At 40.9% G+C, this 26,235-nt stretch overlaps 1 protein-coding gene across 2 annotated transcripts in view; it reads right to left on the bottom strand.

The window, feature by feature from the left end:
- Nucleotides 1-4,282: 4,282 nt before the first annotated feature.
- Nucleotides 4,283-26,235, bottom strand: part of HECW1 (HECT, C2 and WW domain containing E3 ubiquitin protein ligase 1) — a 367,526-nt gene continuing 345,573 nt past the window's right edge. For both annotated transcript variants that reach the window (XM_019509098.1, XM_019509100.1), the window contains exons 25-28: nt 23,580-23,726; nt 22,313-22,427; nt 20,786-20,984; nt 4,283-9,311 (exon numbers count right to left, since the gene is read on the bottom strand). In XM_019509098.1, coding sequence (XP_019364643.1) covers nt 9,200-9,311; nt 20,786-20,984; nt 22,313-22,427; nt 23,580-23,726 — 573 coding nt within the window. In that variant the 3' untranslated portion in view covers nt 4,283-9,199. The remainder of the gene's footprint in view (nt 9,312-20,785; nt 20,985-22,312; nt 22,428-23,579; nt 23,727-26,235) is intronic.

Below are 26,235 nucleotides of genomic sequence, written 5' to 3'. Positions count from 1 at the left end.
ATTAGGGAAAACCAGGAGCCCTGCTGACTACAGACAGAGGCAAGATTTTGGATTCAACCTACCATTGATCTAATCTTGTGAGATCAGAAAGCTGAATTTATTACATTTCTAGTTAAGAGACTTCTTTTCGTAAGAGAGAGCAGCATGGTTACAAATGTTGTGTATTTAGTCTGAGATGTAACTGGTTGGTTTTGTGCCCCAGGGCAATGATGGCGCCTGGGGCAGCGGCCACAGCCAGGCTGTTGACAGCAGCAGCTGCTATTGTTGCTCGCTCCCTAAGTTGACACCCAGGGCTGGTGGCCCAGTTGCCCCCACCCCCAGTACTGCTTTTAGTACTTTCTCAACAGCGTACAAGGACTGACACACTAACGGATTGTACATAAATTTTGAAATAAATTCACAGCTTCAATACTGCAACAGCTGCATTCCTGAGAAGCTGTGGTCTGACTCCTATGGTTCCATGAAGCATACTGTTTAGGTCATTTATAATGCTTTGGGAGTGATGAATATAAACCTTTGCACACTGAAACATGACCAAACACAACTGATTCTTCAGGTAATTTTGATTAGAGAACATTACATCTGAAATTTAACAAATAAAATAATCATTTAAATCATTCATTTTCAAAATCTGATCTGCAATTCACTCTCAGAGTCAACTGAACTAGTTTTCAGCACCATAATACACATTTTGTGGCATTTTTCATCACCCCTGCTTCAATGCATTAGCAGGGTCACTGTGCAGGGCACCAAACTGCTCATACAAGCTCTTGGAAAAACTGATCTTTTGTTTTAATGGGAAAAAGGCTAAAAAATCCAGGTTAATCTAAAAAGGGTATTATTTTAAAATAAACAAAAGACTTTTTGTTATTGTCACAAAGAATTTTCTCATACACCTTCAGTAGTTTGTGGCTTAAAACAGCAAAACTTCAGATGAAGATTCCTACAATCTAATTCTTTCTATATTATGAGGTGCTATCATGAGAAACTCTACATTTTGTTTATTCAGAAAAGTCATTGTGGGCTTCTTGCACTCTTTATGAGTTCTCCATAGACTTCTGTTGGATTTCATCAAAAAGAAATGTTACTCAACAGCAACACAAGAGCAGTGTAAGGCAAGGGGCGGGGGTTTAATATACATGAGAATCAGGTCTGTGTACTCCACACAGAACACAGGATCATTCTTTTTTGCTTCAGATCTCAATGCAGAAGGATAGAGATTAAAATCCCAAAAATTCTTTCTTGCTTTAATGTTGCAGCATATTTATTTTGGGAAAGCCTGCCAGTCAGAATTTAATCTGGAAAATCATCAGAGTTAGAGGGGGAAACATTAGAGCAACTCTGATATTCAACTATGATGATTTGTGGTCAGAAAAGACATAATGCTTTTTGCTCTGAGTATGCTCTCTAGCTCTTACAGCCCAGCAAAATTACAATTATTTTCCAGTCTGGTCTGTGGTTCTTAACCTACAACTACAAACATGAGCCAATTAGTCATGAACCAATTAATTGTCCATTTTCAGCAACAACATCATGATGTTGTTAGCAAAGGGTGAAGTATGATAAATTAGGCTGTAGTAATTTATCATGACTACAACCCAATTGTAGTCATGATAAGTTATTACAACCTAATTTATCATACTTCATAAGGTTATGGTCTTGTTAAGGGGCATGAGACATTTGATTTAGGTGTAAAATCTCCAGGTAGATCGTAAGCATATTCTGAAGTCAACTCAATTTAGCTAATGTATGTCATATAATGGGTGCTAGTAAAATGATCTATTTGATTTCTCCAGTCACATAAATGGGTCAAAGTTGCAAACAGTTATACCCTATTAAGCTGGAGTGGTTGGATAGCTCACTGATTTTAATAACTACTGTTTCTTCTTCCCTTTATCTGTCAAAATGTAAGAAAATATGGTGTCAAGCAAAACATAAAACATAACAAAACATAGTATCAAGCAAAAATAAAACATACAGGCAATAAAGAAATCTAAGACAGAGATTGGACAAGGCAACTAACCATCTCTTGAGAGAAGAAGGGATTATTATGCTTCTCACTGGTATGCTTATAACAGTCTCTGAGCATCACTGACTTTCCGATTATCAGTGGCAGGTTAAGATTTATTGGAGCCCTGGGGAAAGAGAAAATTGGAGGCTCCCCACACCCCAGCAGGGACTGCAGCGTGGGGAGGGCTCCCTTCCCCTCCTGGTGCTGCCCTGCTGAGGGTGGAGCAGGCCTCCATACCCTGTGGGTGAGGCTGGGTGGACCCGGCCAAGCTGGGAGAGGGGTGGCACACGCCTGCCTCTCCTCCCTGCTCTCTGCCCCCGCTCTCCCCCATGACCAGAGTGGAGCCAAGTGGAGCAAGGGAGGATGCAGGCTGCCCACTATTGGTGATGTATAGGGGGTGCATGCGGGTGCACGTGCACTCCCTGAGATTGGCCATGCATCCCCTGGAAGCGCCAGCCACAAAACCAGAAGTACACTTCTAGTTTTGCTGCTGGCTCAGCAATTGGCCACTGGCGGACCACCCCCCCCATTGGCAATCCCCTGCTGCCTTTGCCTTTCGGCCCCACACTGGCTGTGCATCCCCTGCCTGCCCAGCAGCGGGAGGCACAATTCACCACCCCCACTGCTGCCTGGCAGGCAGGGGGCATGCGGCAAGTGCAGGGCTCCCAAAGCAAAGGCAGCAGAGTGGAGAACCCCAAACTCACAGCAAGCAGCCCATATCCACCCCACATACAAATTGGGGGGGGCACATGCCCCCCATGCCTCCCCCTGGGGGTGCATGTGTTGTCTGACAGCCACCCCCCTCCCCCCCGGATGAGCTGCCCATAGCTCTGTCCTGTACCCTGCCCTGGCCCTGGTTCCCATGCACCATCTTGGCTGGGCAGCACCCCCCAGCCCCTACCCGACTCCCTCCCTCACTACAGCCTGGGAGCCTCAATCTGCACCCCTTTGCCCCTTCCCTCCCCAAAGACTTACCTACAGGAAGCTGGTCTCCATGCTGCCCAGTTGCATTCCTGGCTATGCACATGGCAGCCCCAAGCAGAACCCCTTGCAGGCTGCAATGCTGCCCACCTGCAAGGGGAAACTCACTGTTTCCTGAGGGAACCCAGGCATCCAGGGGCTCCTGATTGGCAGGGGCCCCTGGGCCCAGGCCCATGCATTAATCCACCTATGCTGATTATTCACTTTTTCCTCCCTCAAAACAATTTCTCACCATGGCCTTTTCAGCTGCTGTGGCAGATCTGCTACCTGGGTTCTGAGTTTGCCACTCCTCATGTATTTCAATATTAGTGAAGGAAGTGGTACGCAAGTCTTGATCTTCAAAAGCAGAGATTCAAGGTTTGATTCTTAGGCCTGGCTGAGCTGTGCTCAAACAGGACCTCATGAAAAAGGATTTGTCTCTCTCATGCTCAGGAAGCGACTCACCAGTTTTTCACCATCACCTACATGCATCTGCTTGTCAGTAGGTTGCATGTTAATTTTTTGTTTGAACTAATTCTAAATGTTGTGACCAATGCAGCACTGATCATTTTTCTCAGGGAACCTTTCCATGTGTATACAGTTCCTCAGTTTGGAAACACTGCTTCCATACTGACTGCATATTTAAGGTATGCATTCTTTATTCCATAATAGCACGTCACATTCATAAAGCGTGACTGTGATACCACAATTTTGAAAATCTGAGAAATGTACATATTATGGCATGAGTCCATCTAGTTGGTGTCAACAGTTACCTCAGCCCCAGCATGTGTTATTAATTCATCTACCCACTGTGGTCAATTATACTTAGAAGCAATTATGCTTAGGAGAGAGCAATACAAGAAATGATACTTAAGAGAGAGAGAGAGACGCAAGTGAATGGCTTTTGCCATCTGTCAGTAACATTTCTGTAAAATAAAACAAAGTTAAATGTTATTCAGGGCCAGTTTGACCTTCAGCTGGCCTTCACAAAGCCTGAGCATTTTGATTGTGTATATGTACTCCAGTGCATATCTATAGACCATGGAAGCTCCTGCAACCCTCAAACATTTGTGTAGTTCAACGTTTTGGTATTATGCATGTAAGGATCTGGGCTTAAAGCACAACAGTGAAAGAAGGAACAGGAACACTGAAACTGTCCAAATGCTATGTTGATAACAGACCAGATCTAACCGTGATGATTGTGAACACAACTCCACAAGTCAATGAAGTTCCACCAAGGATGAATTTGCCCTGCTAGGATAAAATGCATCCTCCACAAAATAAATTATTTTTAATAAACAGTACGCACAATGCCATAACAAAGTGATTTTATTGACATTCCTCTATAGTGATATGATTGAATAGAAAGCGCAGCCTGAGTATCATGTGACATTTTTCTGTCAATAGAAGCAAAATCAGTCTAACCATGAGGACCTTTCCTGCCATTGACTTGTATGACGTATTTAACAAAACCATAATAGACATTTCTGTTAGATAAATTGGAAGCTGCAGGGAATTCGGCCTAGGATACAATATTTACTATACCTAATATCTACTACCTACAGGCATCTGTTTGTCTACAAGAACAAAGGGACTACATGACTCACTAGATAGAAAGTAACAAGCTGATCTTTTGGACCTTGTGATAACTGGAAAACCTATCCCAGATTTGTAGTATATTTCAGTCAATTTTTAAATAACGAACACTGAGGTACAGCAAGAATAATAAAAAAAGCACCGCATTAGTTGTGGAAAGGTCTGTTGGTCTGCATTTGACTGAAAGTGTTTAATCTTTACTGGGAAGCTCTGTTCATGTTGCTATGAACACAGGGTGAATATTCATGATATCAAAAATATTCCAAAGCCAAACTCCTCCTACTGGACCTCCATCTCCTTTTTAGGATTAATACTTGGGATGAATTTAATTCTTCTTGTACACACATAGGTGTGTGCGCATGTGCACAAGTATATTTGAGTGTGTATATATATTTTTACTAATTTCTAAAACTGTTTTATTTTCCAAATTTTGCTCTACCCTGTCTTTTTTTTTTTTTTCGCTATTTGGGATTTCAGTCTCCAACTTTTTCAGTTGAAGCCATGGAATAAGCCATCAAATATTCAGTTAAACCTGAATTGCCTTTCCCTGCCCCCAGAAAGAAACTAAAAAAAAGCAGCAAAGGTTTCAGATTAAGTTGCAAACTCAAAACTTAGGTTACAGTTCACTAAAAGATTCATGGGCACTAGAGCAAACTGGAAAAAAAATGTCAATGCTATAACTGCACAAAACTCAGTTTCCCTGAAATATGAGGTCTAGCTTGGTCCACTTCCTTTTGGCTTTATGGTGCTTTTGGACTCCAGAACATAAAATGTCAGTCTCAGAGGTCTAAACGGAAGACTATTGTGAACCTTTGCATATTGAAACTAATAAATAAGGAAATATTTTACCTAATGCAGTCAGTGAGATATACTTATATTCATACTGGATCAAATACAGTATAGCTTACTCCATGGGCAGACCTGATGAAGTCAACAGGACCACTTGAGTGTGGAGGGTGAAAGATTTAGCTTAAGACATTTTTTTTCCTGAACATTTATTCATGCTTTGAGTTCTAGCATCTCACCAGAATTTCAGAAACAAATGAATTGATCATCACCACCACCATCATAACCACTACTACCAACAACAACCACAACATCAAGAAAACCAAACCCAGAATTCTTGAAGCCAATCAACTAGTGGTAATGTTTGACTAGCTCCTTCCAAGATTGTCATTCACAAAACCTATCAGTTTTTTCTATTTTTCTTCTCTTGCATTCTAAGATCTATTGACATGGTTATCACGTCTTTGTATGATGATCCAACATAATGATAAAAAATTGTGAAGCAGGGAATTAAATGGGTTGTGATTTTTAGTGTGTGTTATTCATTTGCTTCACAGTAACACGCTGTGTTGAAAACCTTGCAGTTTTTTTCTGTGGAAAGGCAGAGCAACAAGTTTACAGTGATCATTATTTTTACAATAAGCATACAGACCTGGAGAGAGAACAGAAAAGTCTCTCTGAGTTATAGCTAAGTAGGAGAATTTGAATTGAAGGAGAATAAGGGAAGATACATCACTATGTATATGTGGTAAAAAAAAATTAACAAATAGAGAAGACAAAATGAATGGACAGTTTCTGTTAAGAAATGTAAGCTAAATTCAAACCCTGATATCCCAGATATGTCAATAACTTTCATACACTGCAGATGACAAGGGTGTCAGGGGGAGAGAATAGAGGCAGGATGATAGGAAGGGCAAACAGATATAGTATGTTTTCTTTCTCCCCGTGTTAATGATTTGGTAACAGGAGTAGCAAAACCCCGACTAGAAAGATTACGAACAAATGCAGATTTAACTGTTTTCCTCTCATGTTGTTTTTGATCCAAAAATATGTAGGAAGTTGGTACTCTCTTGCCATCAGACTTGTCAGAAATCAGCCTTTAAAAAAAAAATATTTCCATGCTGTGCACTTGTCAGAGGCATTTTGTTGGAAAATAGATGGCCATGCCATACATTTACTGAAACAGGAACATACGAGTAGCTAGAAATGGTGGCTGCCAAATGTGAGGATGCCTACAACCTACACTACCCCCTTGTATATTGCCAATATCAGAACCTGATATAAAGGAGAAACTCAGGATTCCTTCTTGTTTCAGTTTGGGTCTAGATGCCGTCTCCGAAATACAAATATCTTTTAGTATGCTACAAAAAATAGTTTGATTTCTTTACCAAAATATAGCTTTTAAATATTTAAAAAAATCCTAACTATACAGTATTCTAAAGATTGGAATCTTTTCCCTGTTTGTATTAGAGAGACAGTTCTTGATGTACTGTTTCCTTTGGCCAAACTGGGAGCAACCAGTTGGATACTTCTCTTTGTTTTCTTTTATTATTGGAAGACACCCAGCATTGAATATAATGCAGATTACTTTGTAAAGATGTTATCAGGGATAAAATAGGATCCTTATACAAGTAACTGGGCTTCATGGCTCAGTATACATGGTGCTCCTGCTGAATGAGGTGGTCTTTGCACGTTGAAGTGTAGGCTATGACTATCCTGTTGTATCTCACTCTCATTCCAATGTAATTAATGCTCTCATGAAGAAGTGGGTTCCTGAACAATTTGTAAGGGCTGAGAGTTTTTGGCACAGGGCTTGTGTTTACTGTGCCTGCCACAATTAGGCCCTGGGCTCTATATGTTCTACCATATTACAAATAATAAGCAAGAATGGGTATTAGGAAATAAATACTTATTAAACATGTACAATCACATACTACAATAACTGGAATATTATAAAAACAATGAATGGACCACTCTACATCTCCCTTGTATGCTATGAACCCAGCATATAATATTACTGTTTAGAAGCCTCCCTTGCCTGTTGCTTTTAAGATATATACTGACTTCAAAAATCAAAGGGGAAAAAACATTAAAAAATAACAGAATGCTGTTATGCACACATTGATGGAATTATTATAATTTTGATCAGTCAAACTGTATGGGGAGGCTGGGCCTGACTACACTCTCTAAGTGCAAAGTTAATGAAAAGAGAATGTGTTTGGTGTTGAATTAGTTTACAGATTTGACAGTGTTCTGACGTTCAGCTATAAAACAACTAGCATAACAAAAGACACACAAAAAGATATGGTATTTGACTACCAGCTATTTCATGCGAGCTGCTGGCAGATATTAAGCTGGTAGTGTGATACAAAATAAAGGGCCACTTTCCTTTTCCCAGTCAAGACAAACACTTTCAATCCATGATTAGTTTTGGAAAACAAGGGCAGCAAGGGTTAAAAGTAGGACACAATCATTGCTGTGAGGTCAATACAAAAGCCCCAGAATTACTGTCAAAGGCAAGCCTGCTGTCTTATGCCTTGCCTTTGCAGCTGAATGACGAAGCCCACAAAACTAATGACCAAGATGTTTGAACTGGGTACCAAAAAAGAGTCAGGTCTTTAACTGGGCTGGACGTGACATAACAGGACCAATGGCTTCACTCCGAGAGGAACTGCTACAAATATATAACCAAAAGTGAGATACAATCCCCTTTATTCCTGACAACCACCATCATTCTCTGCAGCTTCGTTTTTAATGGAACCCTGGCAAAACCCTTCTGTGCATATCCAGTTCTGAGTTTATGGAGGTTTGCATTCAAAAACAAAAAGAAAAAAGAAAAGGAAAAAACAAATATATAAGCAAACATACATTAAAACTGCTCAATGAGAAATAAATGGCTTCTGACAATAGGTGATGGGATTGTCTAGATTTTTCATTTGTGAGGGAGGGTTTTAAACATCATATAACAAAGAATCAGTAAACAGAACCCAAAGATATCAATAAGATTAGAACATTCTTCTTACTTCCCTTCTCCTTGTCATGTACAATATTTAGATAAGGGAACTTTGTCCTTTATGCTACATAGTGAGACATCCTTTTAGAGCGTGCACAAATTTGTGCTTCTGGTATGGTAAACATTATGATAGAGATGCCCCTCCCAATATCTTTGAAGTGCAAGTTCTTTCTTGTACTGGCAAGTAACAATCATAGCAATTGCTGGAATACTTTGCATTGCTTTACAGGTTTTTGTTTTCGAGTGTCTTATCTGCACCATATGACTGGAGCAGTTCCAGCTGATATGATGTGGATCATGAGTTCATGTATAAAAATTTCAGTTTTGCTCAGAGGTGTCTTTCAGATGGACAGGAAAAACCAAGAATGGATGAAAGAAAAATTTGACCAGCTCCCCAGTACTGGATTCAACTGTTAGAAAGTAAGATGACTGTGGCTTTGTTTAGAAGATATGGGCATATAAAAGCTTGGAATGCTTGATGAGGGTTTTTTTTAATTTTTTAATCAACGTAGATGAAAGTAAACATTTATTAACATTTGGTCAAGTGTAGCATAACTTGCATTCGTATTTTCATTGTTAATAATGGAGGTATGTGGAGATATACAGAAACCTTGAGACAGTTGTTTTCTATTGCATACAGGCTAGCAGTCCATTTAAAACTGAGGATGAAAGCATGAAGGTTAGATCTGAGAGGGAGGCAGTTCTTCATGCACAGCTTTTGTCAATCTTGATTTTGGTTTTCAAAAATAAAAATCATGGGAAATCAAGACCATATGATGGTGGAGAAGGAAGGTGACATCAGCTAGGAAAACACCAGATGTACCTAAATTCCCTCACTCAAGTCCAAAGGTGCTAGTTTCTTCAACAGCTGTCAAGAGCTTTTCATACAGCATAGAGTAAGATGGGTAGGGTGGAAGATCCAAGCGGTTGAAACACGTGTGTGCCCTGCAAATGGAAAAATACAATGTGTAAGTTTAATTTAACAAATACACAGATGAGAGACTTGCTCTGACTGAAGTTGACTTAGGTCCTTAGACAAGTGAAGAGGATAAAGCTGAATATCAAAATAAAAAGAAGTAAGATAGAATCAAATTGATAGACCCAGCATATTTCAAATGACATGTACACCAAACAGAACATACATATACATAGATAAACCAAGCATTAACTTGGTTTCATCCTGTTTTATTTTATGGACCTAAATGGACTTCAACAAGCATAACTTAAGTGCCTTTTTTGGCACTTAAACAGATCCTATTCTACACATAATGTGGATATTAGGGCTGTGCGAAATTTCGAAGGGTGTTTTGTTTCGAAGCTGTTTTGACAGGATTTGAGCTCAAAACAGCAAAATTGAAATGAAACAAAAGGCTCTGAAACAGTTCTGAAATGGAACGAGGGCAGTCAAAATGTTTCAAAACATTTCGAGTTTCGAAGCAGCCCAGTGGTGGGAGGTGGGGGACAGTTAGGGCTGTGCTCCACCTCCTGCTGGCAGGCTGAGCTCCGTAGGACTGGTGGAACCACTTGGAGTGCAACCCTGGCTCTCTCCCACCTCCTGCCCTGGGCTGTGCTCCAAACGGCTCCACCAGCCCCATGGAGCTGAGCCTGGCAGCGGGGACGGGGAGGGGAGAGCCACTGGCCAGGGCTGCGCTCCAAGCGGCTCTGCCACTGGCTCTCCCGCCCCTCCTGCCCTACCAGGGTGCAGGCCCCCACATCTGCGCTCAGGATGACAGAAGGCTGCCACTGCCAGCAAGTTGCATAAGTTTTGCTTGTCAGCAACTTGAGGTGCTGTTTCCAAGAAACCCCTGCATCTATCTCCTTAAAACTTAGTAGGCGTCATGAAGGCCCTCAGAAGGGGCTACCATCCCTGCAGTTTTCATCCGAATCAGGCAAGAAATGACAATGCTCTAGGCATTTTCATGATTCCCCAGTATAGCCTATGGATGAAACATCAAAACACATTGAAACAGCAAAATGGTTTTGACAAAACGAAATGGAACAGTGCTTTGAAATGAAATGATGAAACAAAACACTGTCTCTTCAAAACGGTGAAACAGAAGTCGAAACAAAATGGTGCTGTTCTGAACAGCCCTAGTGGATATGCAAGTGTCCACACAGCTACTGAGCATGCTTAGTGGGCTATCCTCTGCGTGGTGAGGTACACAGTTCTGTATCCAGGTACCAGGGCAAGCATGCATTCTGAAACTGTAGCTGGGCAAAACCCCAGAATGTACAAGTGTTAGATGGAAGAAAAAGACTCTCCCATGCTTTAACTACATAGCCCAGTGGTTATCCCACTCACCTAGGGAGTAGCAGACTCTGGTTCTAAGCCCACCTCATCCATCACTAATCTATCATACGCTGTGTTTTTAGGTTAAGATCTCTTTGTTGTTGTTATTATCGGCCTCTTGAAGGCTCAGATCTTGGTATTACAGTAGCACCTTGGTGTCCCACTCATGAACCTATTGTTTTAGGGCACTGTACCAATACAGCAAAATGATGGTCCCAGCTGCCAGTGTAAGCTGATTGAAAAAAAAAACTTCAACAAAAGGCGATACAAAACTTAATGGGAAGTTTTTCCATTTTTCAGCCAGCTTGTGTATTAATGTAAATGAGCTGCTGGTCATGGAGAAAGATTTTGGTTAGTTTTGTATCCCTGTTGTATTCCCTTTCCTTATTGTAACCTCTGTGGTTGAGAAACCTCAAGATGGCTGACACTTAAATGAGAGCAGGAGGAGGCCTCAAGACAGCAGGAGCCTAATCTTAAATGATCAAAAAAGCACTGTTCCAGTCAGTGCAGCATGAAAATGCCATTTGTTTTTTTCCCCTTTTGAAACAAGCTGACCTTTCCAAATATCTCCAACAGCTTCAAACATAATGCAATTTAGCAATCAGTCATGCTGTGCTTAATATACCTCTGTAGGGATTGCACATATATGTTTTCTTCTTCCCCTCCCTACCCAAATCCCTAGGCATGCTGGGGTGCTCATCCCTAGCATTACATATACACTTAGGGCAAAATCCTCAGCTGGTGTAAACCTGCAAAGCTCCACTGAAGCCAGCACAGCTATGGTAATTCAAATATCTGAGAATCTAGTCTCTGATATATTTAGAAGCAATGGCCTTGTTTTGCTTCCAGCTCTCACATCTCATCCGTTAATGCATGTTATTTCCTATTAACTGAAGCAAAAGAGCCCTTCTTAAGGAAGACACTCTGCTGTTCATCTGTTAGTCCAACCAGGAAGTGAGAAAAACAGGCTGCAGGCAGATTAGTTGGCATGAGACTTACAGAGCTGAAGGGGAGATTTATCAAGCACCCATGGTGAATCATTAAAGGCAATCAAGCAACTAAAACAGCCAGATACATAGTTTCCATGTACTGCAACATTTCAATTAGGCAAGTTTTTACTGTTCTTTTTTTTTCCCTATGAATGAAATATTGTAAACTGGCCATTCTCTGAGAGAGTGCACAATAAATATACTTTCCTTTGGAAACAAACTTGGAACATAAAGGAATTAGAGAAAAATTACAAGCACTGTTGTAATACTTCTCATAAACGTGGGCATAGGGAGGTTATACATTGCAGATAAGTAGCCTTGCATTGTTATTTGTGTTTTTGTTTCAGCAGCCTTTGGCAATGTAAGCTTCCCTACAATGACCTGCCAATGTGTGCCAATCCTCTTCAGAGGGAGCAAACCCTAGGAAAAAGGGGACAGTTTAGTCCTCTTGGTCTTTCCAGTTACTAGATCTTGCTAAAACTGCCAATAAAAATGCTGATTGCCCTGGTGTTTATTGTAATGTGTACAACTTAATGAAAATGATCAAACTCATCTCACACAGGTAATGGAACAAACTTCTAATGTTAATGATTTTTACTCACCCTGGATACAGGCACAGATCAGCTCCTTTTCCTATAACTAGTTCTCTGACATAAAGTCCCACCCAAGCTGAAACCAATATTAACCTTTTGAATCTCACAGATAGGCTAGGGACATAAATTACACACAAACTGGTATAAGTGATCAGAAACTGGTTCAAATCTGTAATACAACAGAAGTTCAGTGCACATAAATCACTGTCAAAATGATCAAAACTGGTTTAAGATAAACCTGGATGGATGTAGTATCAGACTTAACTGATTTAAGTTAAATCAGTTTATTGAATTTCTGTCCCAGATCCCCTCCAGATTCAAGTTAACTCACAGTCCCCCAGCATCCCAGGATGCTTTGCACCCAAATCCCCTCTCACAGGGTGATCGGGCTAGCCATGGCACAAACTGTCTGCTCCAGTTGAGCAGGGAGGCATATTTTAGTGCTCCATAGCTTCTGGCCTGGGCCACTGCAGGCATGTGACTGCATTTCTGGAATCAAAACTGAATGTTTGTTCACTTGCTTATCAGTTCAATCTATGCAGCTTAGACTAACCTGCAAAGACTGAATCAACTCAGCTTTTTGACTGGCTGTATTTAGCCATAAGGAGCAGTGAGAAGTCAAGAAGAGTTTTCTTTGTGCTATTCCTCCAGTATTTGCTGGGAACCCAATGAATGAATATAATGTATGTCCTTAGAGCAGTGGTTCTCAACCTTTTTGGACTCAAGGCATCCCTCACTGGACTCAAGGTATGGAGAAGGGCATAGGAGATAACTGCTGAGTCATGCAGCCCTACTGGTGGGACGGAGAGGGTGTTTAGAAACATCTAAATATTTATCAAGGCAAAACTTTTGTGGCACCTTGCCCAACAATATCTGGCATACAAAAAAATTCTCCTCCCCAAAAAAGGGCAAATCAAAAAGGGAAAATTAACTTTCAGGACATGTGCCATACAGGTTAGGTTTCATTCATTACCAGAAATAAAAAAGAGGGGGCCAAGTTCTGTTCTGTCACATTAACGTAAATCTGGATTAAATCCAGTGAGGCCAATGGAGCCAGCCCAGTTTTAGATCATGGACATGAAGATCAAAATTGTCTTATGTCTTTTCTGTGATGTTGTGAGTCTTCTGTTCTATGTTGCAAGGACTAAAGTCAGGGAACAGGCTTAATGGCCCTGGTGGACCTTAAAGGTCCTCAGTGGGCATGTCTACACATACCTCTTTTAAGTGGGTGTAGCCTAAAATCACGATTTTAAGCCACATTAATGGCATGTGTCTACACATGCGCACCCTTAATGCACCCTAAAAATGGAGATTTAATGTTATGCGAGCCTTCTTTTGATACTTGCATAAAGGAGGTATCAAATTTAGGCGTGAATAGCTTAGTCGCATTAGCACACCTGTAGATGCACTAATGAGCATTAATGCAGTGTGTGTCAATGGATAGATACCGCATTAATGCATCTGCAGGTGTGCTAATGTGATTTAGCTATTTGTGCCTAAATTTAATGTGCATTAGCATGTCCACATGTAGAAGTGCACCTAAATTGCCATAATGTGACTTTAGCAAAGGCACGTTAAGTTTAGGTGCACATAAATACACGTGTAGACACACTCAATGCCTATTTACTTAATGGCTAAGTGAGGGGGCTGAATAGGAGAAAGATGAGCCTCTCATGTTACTTCCTCAGTACAACTGAGAAGGTATTAGCATCTGCTTTTGCAGTTGGAAGCTGAAGTCCTTCATTTTCCAGCTGGACCAAAAAAGCACCCAACTAAACATTTGGTCTGCTTCTATTATCTGACTTTTGATTCCTGAGCAAATTGATCAAATCCTCCAGAGGAGTATTGCCTACTACAAAGGCAACAGAAGCTGACCTTGCTCAGCCTGTGACAGGAAAGGCTCAACTTTTTGTAGTACTAGCCCTATCTGCATCTGCATGCACTGAGGTAGAAATACTGCATGGATAATGGAAGAAACGATAATTACACTTTATGAATAGGCTTTCTTCTGTCAATTAAGCCCTGTTAGGGCCTGACATTTATGACAGCGTATTTAATTGGTGAGGGGCCCAAGCCAGAATTAGCAGTGTTTAGGCCTTATGACAAAAGACCTTTACTTCTGTAGAAGTCAATGTAAAATAAAATAATTTACACCAACCTTGACCTACTTAAATGCCCTTGTCCCAAAGAAGGAAAAATAATAATAAGAAAAATGTCTTTCTTCTTTGTAATCTGCTGCTATAGGTTTTGGCAATTCTGGTGTGGTCTGCATCTTTAATCTCTGTTAGTGTCTTCTCTACAAATTTTTTCCTTCTAAGGGTCCTCTCTAAAAACTACATGTAAGCTTTTAAGCTCTTGGCATTCTTCTTCTTTTTTCACTTCCCTTAATCCTTATAATGCTGACAGTCCAAAGGAGCAAATGCTCATACAAAGCTCCCCTGTCAACTTTATAGATTTAACCCGTCGACTATAATAAGACTTGCATTCTGATATAACAGTGCCAAGGAGACAGAAATGGGCCACTTCTTTCTCTCATCTTGTTTTTTAGACAAACATACTAACTCTTCTTTGGCCAGTCAAAAAAACCCCTCCAAACTGTTCCATACTGCACACAGATGCCTACATTTTTTTCCTCTTTGTTTGTGAAGGGAAACATCTCTCTGGTTCCTGATGGAGTTCATTCCCTAAGTGGTGACCCTGCTCTAGAAGTACATCTGTCTTCAACAAAATACAGTTCCTGCTTCCTTTACAGGAAGACTTTGCCATGGTCTCTTAATCAACTGGCATCATCAGATATTTGTCTGTCCTGGTAACATTTAGTTTTCAGTATGGAATTCAGTGCAAGAATTAATATTTATGCACAAATCCAATAATAAACTCACTGGACAATTTTGCCAGATGTATGCCTAACAATAAAATAAAGGATGGTAAAACAGGAACTATAGAGAATAGTATCTCATCATCGTCTCTCTCAAATTGAACTGCAATAAAGCAGTTAGGAAGGAGAGACAAAAAGGAAAGAGAAAGATGAGGAGAGGCACAGATGCATACAAAACAGCAACACAAGCAAGCACACACACATGCAAGCACACACACAATCCACTGAGAAAGGGGGATATTATGAAATTACAGCTCTTTGTGGCACACACAATGCCTCTTAACTGTTATATGATGCTTTTGGATTCTGTTGTGACAAGAACATGATTAGTACCTTTAGACAGATAGGGCGAGAGATTGCCTATTTAAGATCAAATATTTACTATAGCTGATAATTGTCATCACATTTTATTTGCAGGCAATATGCTGTTAATTACTGAATTATTCTGTAGAACTAGAATCTTCGACAGAAGATCTCTATAGGGAAGGTAAAGGCTTGATCATGCCAGCTGCAATTTTTTGAGTAAATCACTGAACCAAATCCTGAAGTCCTCAGTCTATTTCTGGTAGGGACATCAGAAAAAGTTCTTGAGAGACTATTGGGGGAACTGCTTCAGTGTCAAAACTATACACAACACAGGGAAGATGCTTCTACTTCTTCCAACAGGCAAGAGATGGGAAGTTTTTTCCAGATCCAGTCATAAACCCAGGAGGAAGAAGGATGCTGTCACATGGAAAACAGTTTACTAATATGCAGCACTAGGAGTAGATGTGGCAAGTTTTCCATATTAAACAGGGAAAGTAAGCCTGATTTCTGGCAAACGGAAAGTTCTTAGACTCTATTACCTACTTCATGTTATTTCATTTGATTTAGAGGAGCACTTTGGAGGAAACCAAGCTGTAGTTTTACATTGACAGAGTCCTGAAGTTGTTAGATACACTTTGGCTAGAACTTGCTACAGAGTCAGGTTCTGGAGGCCTAGGGACAGCGTGACATCTCTGAGCTGTGCCTTACCACAGCTGCCTGTGTGCACTGTAAATACAGACAAGATTAATGTATGCCGTATCTCATTTTCCTCACATACTGAAAGGAATCCACTGGTCATCCCTAATATTAATCAGCCTTTTATCAGCATTTTACACCAGTACTACTCTCTTGACTTAGCAGAATTACCCCCGAGCAGAAGCAAAAATGAGATTAGAATAAAGCTCCTGGAGTCTGAACCTTCCTAACTACTGAAAAGTCTTCACCACAGTCCTACAGTGTTTGGAAGAAGCACCACAAAACCCTTCATAAGTGCATTATCTATGCAAATGCTGCATTATCAGCAGTAGTATTAAAAGTCTCCTCTTATCTCAGAACTACACATCAGGTGTCTTTTCTGATGTCAGTAAAGGAAACAGCCTGCCTGTGGTCAGTGCTAAACAAAAAATGCAGTTGCACACTGCATCACCACAACGTAAGAACTGACTGTAAGAGATACTTCTGATATAGGAAGGAGAGAACACAGAAGGAACTCTAGGTCTCTAGCGCATATTTGCAACTTTTTATTCAAGACTTCATAAAGTATCTGGAAATGTCAAGGCCAGACCTACATTCCCTCTACTTCCCTGCAAACACTCCTAATTGTGGCAATCCAATGTCCATCTCTGTACCACTCAAAATTGAAGAAATCAATTGCTTGGAGGTATATGCAACTTTTTACAGATTTTTTTTTACATTGGATTTATATGGATATAAGATGTATTGCACTGGGCCCTAAGAACTTCATTAGGTTCATAAAAAGCTCGGGCCAAATCTATATCTAGGATTAATGACTTAAGCTTGTAGGGCACTTGAAAAGGGTCTTCTTTTTTCTCAGGCATCTGAAACTGGGGAGTATAAGACAATTGTTGGGGGGGGGGTTTGTAGTAGGTGATTTTGAACTTCATCAATGACTGTACCCTTCTATTGTGTTGTGAATGCTTAAGGGAAAAGAAGAGGTGCTTATCCTACTGTCTAAATCAAAAATAAATATAAAAAAAACTTTAGGCATCTAAATGCAAATTTTAAATAACCTTTATTGAGGTACGTATGGATGTGGGAAGTCCCAAGTTTTAGCATTTTAACCCTCATCTTTTTTATATTTTAGAGTGCTGTGTGTAGTTAGCACTGTTCCACAATTGTGATGAATATGTACACCGTGTACTACCATACAAGAAGTGAGGATTTTGGGGGTGATAAGTTTTATTGGACCAACTGAATGGTTGAGATAAAGTTAGATATATTTTCAAAAGCAAGAATGCTTCATCAAATGCTTCAAATGCAAGAATGCTTTGCCACTATCATATACTACCAATATGGAAAATCCTCAAACAATTGCAACCCATACTAGAAGAAGACCCAATTCTTAAAGAGATCTTTCCAGAACCACTCATCCTAGCTTTTAAACAGGCACCAAACCTCACCAACCTCATGACCAGAAGAGAACTTCCTATGGCCCAAAGCACATGGCATGGATTCAGACCATGGAAATATAAAACTTGCCAACACAACTCCACCATTCCCACAACAACTACGCCCCATAACAGAGCCATCAGCATTCCTGGATCTTACATTGGCACCTCCAGAAATGTAATATGTCTCATCCAGTGCACTGAATGCCCTTAGGAAAACTACGTGGGAGAAACCAAATAACAGATGCGTACCAGAATGAACGCACACCAAAAATCTATCTAAGACAAAAATACCCAATTACTGATGGGGGGCACATTTCTCATAAGACAACCACTTTCTCTCCAGTCTATCAGTTCTAATCCTCAAAGGGAATGTACAAAACCCTTTTCTCAGATGAGCCTATGAACTTCACTTCATAAATCTACTGGGTACAAAAATTATGGACTAAATATAGACATTGGATTTATGACCCTTTATAACCTGCCTGCCAAACCCCAGGTAACTTCTACATTTTACCTGTTACATTTTGTCACTGGTCGAGAGTCTCCTCTTTTGTTTCCCTCTCCCCCACCTAGCTGTCTCACACTTATTAATTCCTATCTCCTCTGATCTTCCCTGCCACGCATTTGCATATTCAGACCTGCATTTTTCATATTGGCTTAAGCTTCTATCTGACCCTAGACAGTAGACTCTCTTTATGCCTGAAGAAGGGTGCTTGTGCCCAAAAGCTTGTAAAGATCAATTTTTCCAACTATTCAGTTGGTCTAATAAAAAATATCACACTTACCCAGATGACTTTGTCTGCCTGTGTACTACCATACTAATTCATGGTAACTATGGGTTTATTACTTATCAGAAATGGGTGTTTCTCTTCTTCGTGGCTAATCAGAACACAGAAGCTCAGAGGGTTTTAAGAGACTCTGCAACCTCATCTAGAGTGGAGGCCTTTTCAGGGGAAGTTCAGGAGACAAACATGAGGTAGTAAACTTAAATATCTTGAGGCTAACTGAATTTAGGTCTAGGTTAACAAAGAAAATTAAGCAGAGCAGAAAGAGGCCAATTACCTTGCTAGCACTTGAATGTCAGCCCCAGGCATGTTCTTGTGTAAATACCAAAGCCCTCTCTTCCCTCCCCACACAGAGTACTAATGCAGAGAGTTTTCTGCAGGGATACTAAGCAATTTCCAACTTGTAGTTTTTGTGATGCTCTGTATCTACAATCCAGTGTCCACAACCATCTTTGCAATATGTATGCTTCTCAAGGTCTAGGAAAACAGATGGGAGTTGCAACAGGCCAGGAAAGTCATTTGCCTTAGGCTCTGTCAGACCCCACCTGAAAGTAAATGATGAAGTCAAAGGATTCTCCTAGCCAGCGGCATGGTCTCCCCAGGCCAGCCTACACAAAGGATTTACTACAATTCCAGCTATTTATGATTAGCCACTTGAATGGGTTTGCCAGAGAAAACTGCTGGTGCAGACAAGGTAAGCTGCAAGTTGCACTTGAAGAAGAATGCATAACATTTGAAAGCTTCTCTAAGTCCATCCCAAACTAATAAAATACCATCCAAAGAAAATTTGCACTGGTACAATTTATCTCTGCTTGACACTAAAGCTTGCATCAATAGTTTATGTTGTTGGCTGGCTACTGAGAGATGAAATCAGGGCTGATTCCCAATGCAACCATGTCTCCATTTACCCAGAAGGTGGTTGCTGGAGCATCCCAGGAATTCTCTGCTGGCAAGGTCTTCAGGCACTCACAGGCCACTCAACTATGGTACTGATAGTTAAAAAACAACACATTGGATTATCCTCTTAGAAACAAAACAGAAGCCTTGGTGTGCAGGTGGGAGGTATTCTCTGATGGAGAACTGTCAAGCTAAAAGTTTACTTTTTTAGTAGTGTCTTGATGTTCAGATGTGGCTTCATGTGCAATGTACTGCAATCTCATGTGGAATGTATTGCAATCTCTACAGTTGTGATTAATTGGTTAATCATATTTTAAATAGTGACTTGGCCACATATCCGTTCAATTAATGGTGTGATAAAATGAGGAATAAGCTAGAATAAAGTTATTACACAAAAGACATATTTTGTGTATTCGCTTTGTGGCTGGTACCTACCACACCTTTAACTGAACGTGTGGCCAGTGCTCAGCCTCTGAAGCACGCTGGAGCCTTTCAAGACTCCCATGTGCTTCGGAGACTGGGAGCTTCCCATCAGGGCTCCCAGCCCAGAAGTGCAGCATGTGCTCCTATGGCTGGGAGCCCCCACCAGATGATCAGGGCTCCCAGCCAGGGGAGAACAGGGAGCCAAGCCTGCTACTTGGATCAAGTAGGCTTGGGTTCCTCCTGCACTGGCAATATGGCACAATGGGATCTGATAATGGATCCTACAATCATGCTTCCTGCTATGCATATGTGGCTTGGGAGGAAGCATGACTATTGGGATCCTGCACCAGATCCCATCACACCTTTAAATTAAGGGGCCTCAGTGTCACAAAGTCACGGGTGGTATGACATCCACTTCTAAAAGAACTAGAGAGGAGGCAGCATGGTTTAGAAGACAAAGTATTGGGCTAGGACTCAAAAGAGTAATTCCTGGATCTGTCACTGGTCTTCTCTGTGCCTCAGTTACCCCAACAGTAAAAAAATGGGAATAATATTTGAAGAGCTGCTCATGAAAAATGTTATACCATATCATTATTATAGTAGGCAGTGAGTAAATTATTCAACTGTGGGATGGATAAGATGGATATATAAAGCTTGGTTTAATCATTATGCTGACAAAAGTCCATTTGCTCATTAAATTTCCTACTGACTCTGTACATTCATGGAAGAGAGAGATGACAAAATGGTACTAACAGTGCAATAAGACAAAGAGGAGGCGTTCAGATTTGGTCTGGGAGGGACTCAGTGGCCAATTTAGAGACAGACTTTGAACCTAGCCATACTCTAATCTTATAAATCAACCTTTTGATTGTAAATGAATAGAACCAGAAGACAGGCCCCCATTGCTCTGGGGTTGATCCAAAACTTAACAACAGAGTTTGAATCTGCGGGGACTGATATCCTAATCATTTTCTAATATTCAAAGGAGTTCAGGTCTGAGTACAATTAATGTGTATCATGCTGAACTAGCATTGCCTTACTGATTTGGTTGCTTTTAATGGCCAAGCACTCTGAAGCAAAGTACTGTGCTTCACTCTTCTCACAGCCCCTCAGCTGTTGCTCATACCTTGGAAGGGATGTTATTTTTCCCCACTTCTCTATACAGAAGCGCCGTAGCCCATTGCTCCCTCGAAGGGCAGCAAAGCCCTCATATGGCACGCTAGATGTTCCAGTGACAAACTGCAGTAACCGGAGTCGCTGTTCATTGTTAAATCGCTCCACTGCTGCCCAGAACCATCGTATTACAATGTGTCCATCATGGTAACCTAAAACAAAAAGAGAGTGCATGAAAGAGTAAGAGCATGTAGTGTAAATGGGAATCAGTCTATTTCAATGTATTTTTCACAACATGCAGTGTGAGCTGATAGTTTTTCTTGCCACAACATCACTGCCAGCAGTAATGACTGATGACCACAGGTCTTAAGGTCTCTTGTCTTCCCAGCCCATGACCTTAATATGGCCAGCTCATTTGACATGATCAAATTCCATGTATGGTAAAGCTCATATTTATCTCTCAAATTATGCTGGTCTTCTCCAAACCTTTTACCCAGTACTGTGGCTACCTGTGCTACATTTAAATGTTTTTCTGTTGATATCTTACACTCTAACAACTCATAATGGCTTTACAGAAAAGCAAGAGGCCTGATTCCATTTCTGAGCTGCACTGGCCTCCAGCATTTGGAAAGGAGATTGCTGCTGCAAGCCTTCCTCTGGCAGACTTTCCACCTTAGCATCTCTGTGCTTGGGTTCATGCTAGTGAAAGTCAGCAAAAACCTAGGCTGGATTAGGCTCAGCAACTATACTGAAATAAAGATACTCCCTGGGGTAGGTTTAAATGTGAAAACCTTTACAGGGGGACCCTTTTAATGGTTCAGTGTTTCAAACTAACTGTTTGGTAAGCGACAAAGAGGATGGGGCAGCCAGCAGCAAAGACACAGCTCCTGTGTTTCAGAGGGAGGTTTGGTGAACTCCAGGGAGTTAGTTCCTTTTTCTGTTGCAGAACTGATGGACAGCCCATTTGTCTATTATTACACCTCCTGGACAAGCCATGTTCAGCATTTAAACCAAATAAAGTTAGGCAGTAGGAAAAGGAGGCTGACGTGTTAATTCTGGTGGAATAATGGAAAGAGACAAATGATGGAGAGAAACAAATGATGGAGAGTAGGAGGCCTTCAGCACAGAAGTGTATTTTGTTGTAAAAGTGGGAACAGACTCTGGATCCACCGAAGTCAATGGAAGATTTGCTACTGCTCTTAATATCACCAGGATTTCCCCCACAGTCTTCATATAAATAACAAGTATGCCTAATTCTGTGGTTTCGACTCTCTTCTTAATCAGCCAAAACTCTCGCTGTGTCAGCAGGAATTTTGGTAGAGTGAAATGTGAGTCAAAACTGCAAGACTTTTTCAGTATTATTACATGTATTTGTAAAATCCTGAGGTACTTCTTTAGTTTGCATTCAATCTTTCTTCACTGAATCCCTTTGGATTCAGGGGAAGAACAGAGAAATACTGAGGAAGCACCTCATGAAATGGAGTAATAGTAATTAGTCTTAGTACATATCAGCCTTAGTACATATCAGCAGACAGTTTACCTCCACGATATTCTGTGTTGTTGCGCCAGTCATTGAGGTCTATTTCTGCAGTGCCAGCGATAACCAACTCTAGCTCTCTGGCATCAAAAACGGAGACAAGTCTGGAGTCTACAACCTGAAATACAACCCACTCTTGAGCACAGTTTGGCATAGAAAGTAAAGCAGGTGCATTTTCTCATAAAAAACCTGGCCACAGCTCCAATTATTAGCTGCCTACCATAGTTAATACTGCATGTAAGCAGCGTGTTTCTAATCCTGCTGCTAAATCGATGCTATTCATTTGTGAGTTTACAGTAAACAATTCTGATACACAAGGAAATTTTCTCCAGTGGAAGTTATGGAAGGAATAGGATATAACTCATGCATAGGACTTCTGCCCGGTAACTCACTTCTGGAATGAGATATTCATGGTCACCTGCATACCAATTTTGTAAGGCAAAGTGTATATTTTTCTATCACACATTACGCTTGCCTTAGAATATAGTTAAAAAATATTACGCAGTCCTTTATGCACATGGAAACTGAGGTTTATTCTTTTTCATAGCATTAAATAAAACTCAGAAACAAGGACTGCAGAGATGAATACACAGTTTTATAGCCTGTGGCAATCCTAGCAGTGGCTCTGTATTTTCAACACAGCCTGCCACAGTGCAGCTCTTGGAGTCAGAGATGCTTGGACACGCATCTGCTGCTGGTGTGAACCGGTATAAATCCAGTGGCGCAAGAACCGCTTGTACCAACTTTCTGCATAAGGCCAACTCCAAGTCAATGGTTGGACTTCTGGATGGCAAAACATCTTGTGAGCAGTTCCCAAGTATACAATATGATGTATCATCTTAGGAGAATTCCTTTCCTCAATCTGGTGTTGTTCTATATTCCTCTTTCACACCTCGCCCCTCCATGGAAAAAGCGAGATGGAACCCATATTTCATTTACTCTGAGGCAGGAGTATTACTGTGACTAGACAACGGTGATCTTAGCGCAGGCTTATCTGTGTGGGTTTTCTTTTCCTGCTCAGCATCCTCCTTTATCTTGCCCTTATAAACACAACACTCTGCATTAGCACTGCACATGGTCAAAACCATGTTCAGCTACTTTCTCCTTCAGTCAGTAATACTAAACACCTCGTGTTCACAGTCCTTGCCTCCTAAGGATCTGATTCATTTCCAAACTCATCTGCTCAGTCACCACACCCTGTGCTGAAGAGGAACTATCAAGAAGCTGTCCTCCTGCTTGTGCCATGGGATTGGGAACCTTTGTTACTCACTTCGTAGAAGCCACGGACCAGTGCCTCTGTTTGCTGAACCACACCTCTTTCGACTCGCCACTTTACCATTCTCTCAATGTACTCCTTCTTGTTCTTTTCTGTCACAGGTGTGTTTGCACCCCCAGATTTCAGCTCCCTTTCTGTGACCTGTGAAATTAGAATGGAATAACAAAGCAGAAAGTGTCACGTATTTCAGAACTGAAGTCATGGTGCAGAGTAAGCACAATGTCCCCTCTCTTAGATGTACTTCCCAACATATATGTCTCACTCTCTTGCTGTCTCTCCCATTCCCATCAGAATATAGAGATAGTGATGCAGAAGCAACAGTATGTTTGGGACAATGGACTATTTATGTATGGCTCCCTGATTCTATGCTCAGTCACCAGCTCCAGTATAGCCAGAAAAATGCTCTGATTTGGACCAGATGGGAAGAATCCCCAATGAACCATCAATAAACCAAGGACTGCCAGAGCCCTGTGCACCCTGGCTGCTCTTTCATCCTACCCCTCCAACCTGTGAAGGATGATTTAAGAGGAAGCCAGCTAGCTCTGTCTTCTGCAAACCTTCTGCACAGTGCCAAGAGAGGGGGAGAAAATAGAAAATCTGTCACAGTACTGGAACAGTCAGATTCTTCTCCCCAGAGGAAATAAAATTAACTTGTTAGCAGGAACTGACTGACTTGTTTGGATTCAAAAACATGACTCTCTTCATATGAATGACTGACTGACTAAATGAATGAAATCCTTATTTCTAGCAGCAAGGCTGGAATCTCCAGGCTGAAGCTAAGATTCTGAAAACCTTGTAAATGTTTCTAACATATATCCAATATATCCCATTATATTGCTTGAAAACATGTTAATTCAGTTCAATAACTGCACATGAATTCTATACAGGTGGGTTTGGGGTCTTCATACTGGATACTAAAAATATAATAATTATGATTTGCCAATCAGAAACAGAAGGCAATCAACACTTTCTGGAAATGTGCTGTTTTTGTAGATCAGTAGTTGCAGAACTTCATAGCACCGCAAGGTGCCTTAATTTTAGTTGATTGTGATTGTTAAGGTTTGAGGAAAAGAAGTGATTTAGGGAATCAGTTAGGAACCTATTTACTGAGCGTGTCCTGTAGCATATGTTAATTATTAACTTTGTAATTAACCTAATTTCACATGAAAACTAATAAGATTAAAAAAATTAAAAAAAACCCCAATTAAAAAAGAGGATTTAGAAACTGATAGACTCTCCACCTGCCATAACAGTGATGTCTAGCACAGATAATGAATTGATTGCATATATGATTCACATGTGTAATGTATCAATATATAATATGTGATTCAATGTGTCCAAGACATTGCATATAATGCATACGCAATATGATCTTCATTATTCTGGCTGCTGACAGACACTCTGAGTAGCATCATAAATTATTCTCAAGCTTTATTGAGAAAGAGCAAGAGCAAGAAGGTTAATCAATATAAAATTAGACATAATGGGCTCAAGATTCTCTGCTGGGAGAAATATTGCAGCTCTGTTAATTTCAATGTAGCTGCTCCATTCATACAGAAGAGAATCTGGCCTTATGGCTCCATTTCTTTCCTTAAGCATGGAGAGAGTTACTGTACAGCCATTAAGTTTTCTACTCAACAGACCAGTTCAAGGTCCAACGTTAAGAATACTCTTAAATTCAGAATTCCCATAATCTGCAGAATTCTTAGTGAATGATTTATTTGGTTTCTCACTATCTGAATAATTCCAAATACACTTAGTGAAGTTTGCATTTAAGCCATGGCCTTGTAGAAACATTCAGTTTCTCTTGGGAGAGTCACTGCTCTCTCAAGAGAAACCATGAGTGTACAGCTGTTCAGGCTTTTTCTCTCAGAATAAAAATGGCCACTCCAGAATAAAAATAACCTGGGCACAACCAAGGTTGAATCATGTCCAGGAGAGTTTCTCCTGTAACAGCAAATGTCTCTACATGTTGACAACACAATCTGACCATGGGCCATTTGGGTTAGCCAATCAGGGCTTCCCTATGCAATGCTGTCATCTGTTGCCAAGTAAACTAAGAGAGCCTGCAGAACATATGGAGAAGTGTGTGCAGGCCCCCCCCCGCTGGCTGCAGATGGTCAGCACTGCAAGCTCTCGACTCGTTAGGGTCTTGGCATTCAAGCATCTGTACATAGACTCTAGGTAAGTTTTTCTACCACTAGAACAAGCAAACGAAGAATTCTCCCAGGTTATTTGAATGTGTATATGCAGTTGATGTAGTCAGGTGATAATTATGGCTTCTTACTTTTTTCCTCTTGTTCACATAGGGTGTGTGTAGACAAAACGAGGGGCATGTGTGCACGACACTTTACAGCAGGTTAAATGCTTTTGCATTGCTTTAATGGTGTTGGTGTTTGCACGCATTGGCGGTGTATGGCGCATTTATTCCGGCTGCGATAGCACATTTGTCAGTGTAATGCGCCTTAAATGACTTTGGGGCGCAACAAGCTAAAACACCTCTGAAGAGTTTTAGTTTGCTGCCCTACAGCCGAGGAGTGAAGCACCAGGTTACATGCAGTTCAGGGGCTTTGCAGGCAGCCCATGCAGGCAGCCTGGCAGCAGTCTGGGAAGGCAGGCTCCACCGAAGGGAAAAAAAAAAGCGGGGAGC

Source organism: Gavialis gangeticus, unplaced genomic scaffold, assembly GCF_001723915.1.
Source record: "Gavialis gangeticus isolate Ggan-Ray unplaced genomic scaffold, GavGan_comp1, whole genome shotgun sequence".
Taxonomy (NCBI): Eukaryota; Metazoa; Chordata; order Crocodylia; family Gavialidae; genus Gavialis; species Gavialis gangeticus.
The sequence above is the reverse complement of the archived record's forward strand: the minus strand, read 5'-3'. Positions and strand labels throughout refer to the sequence as shown.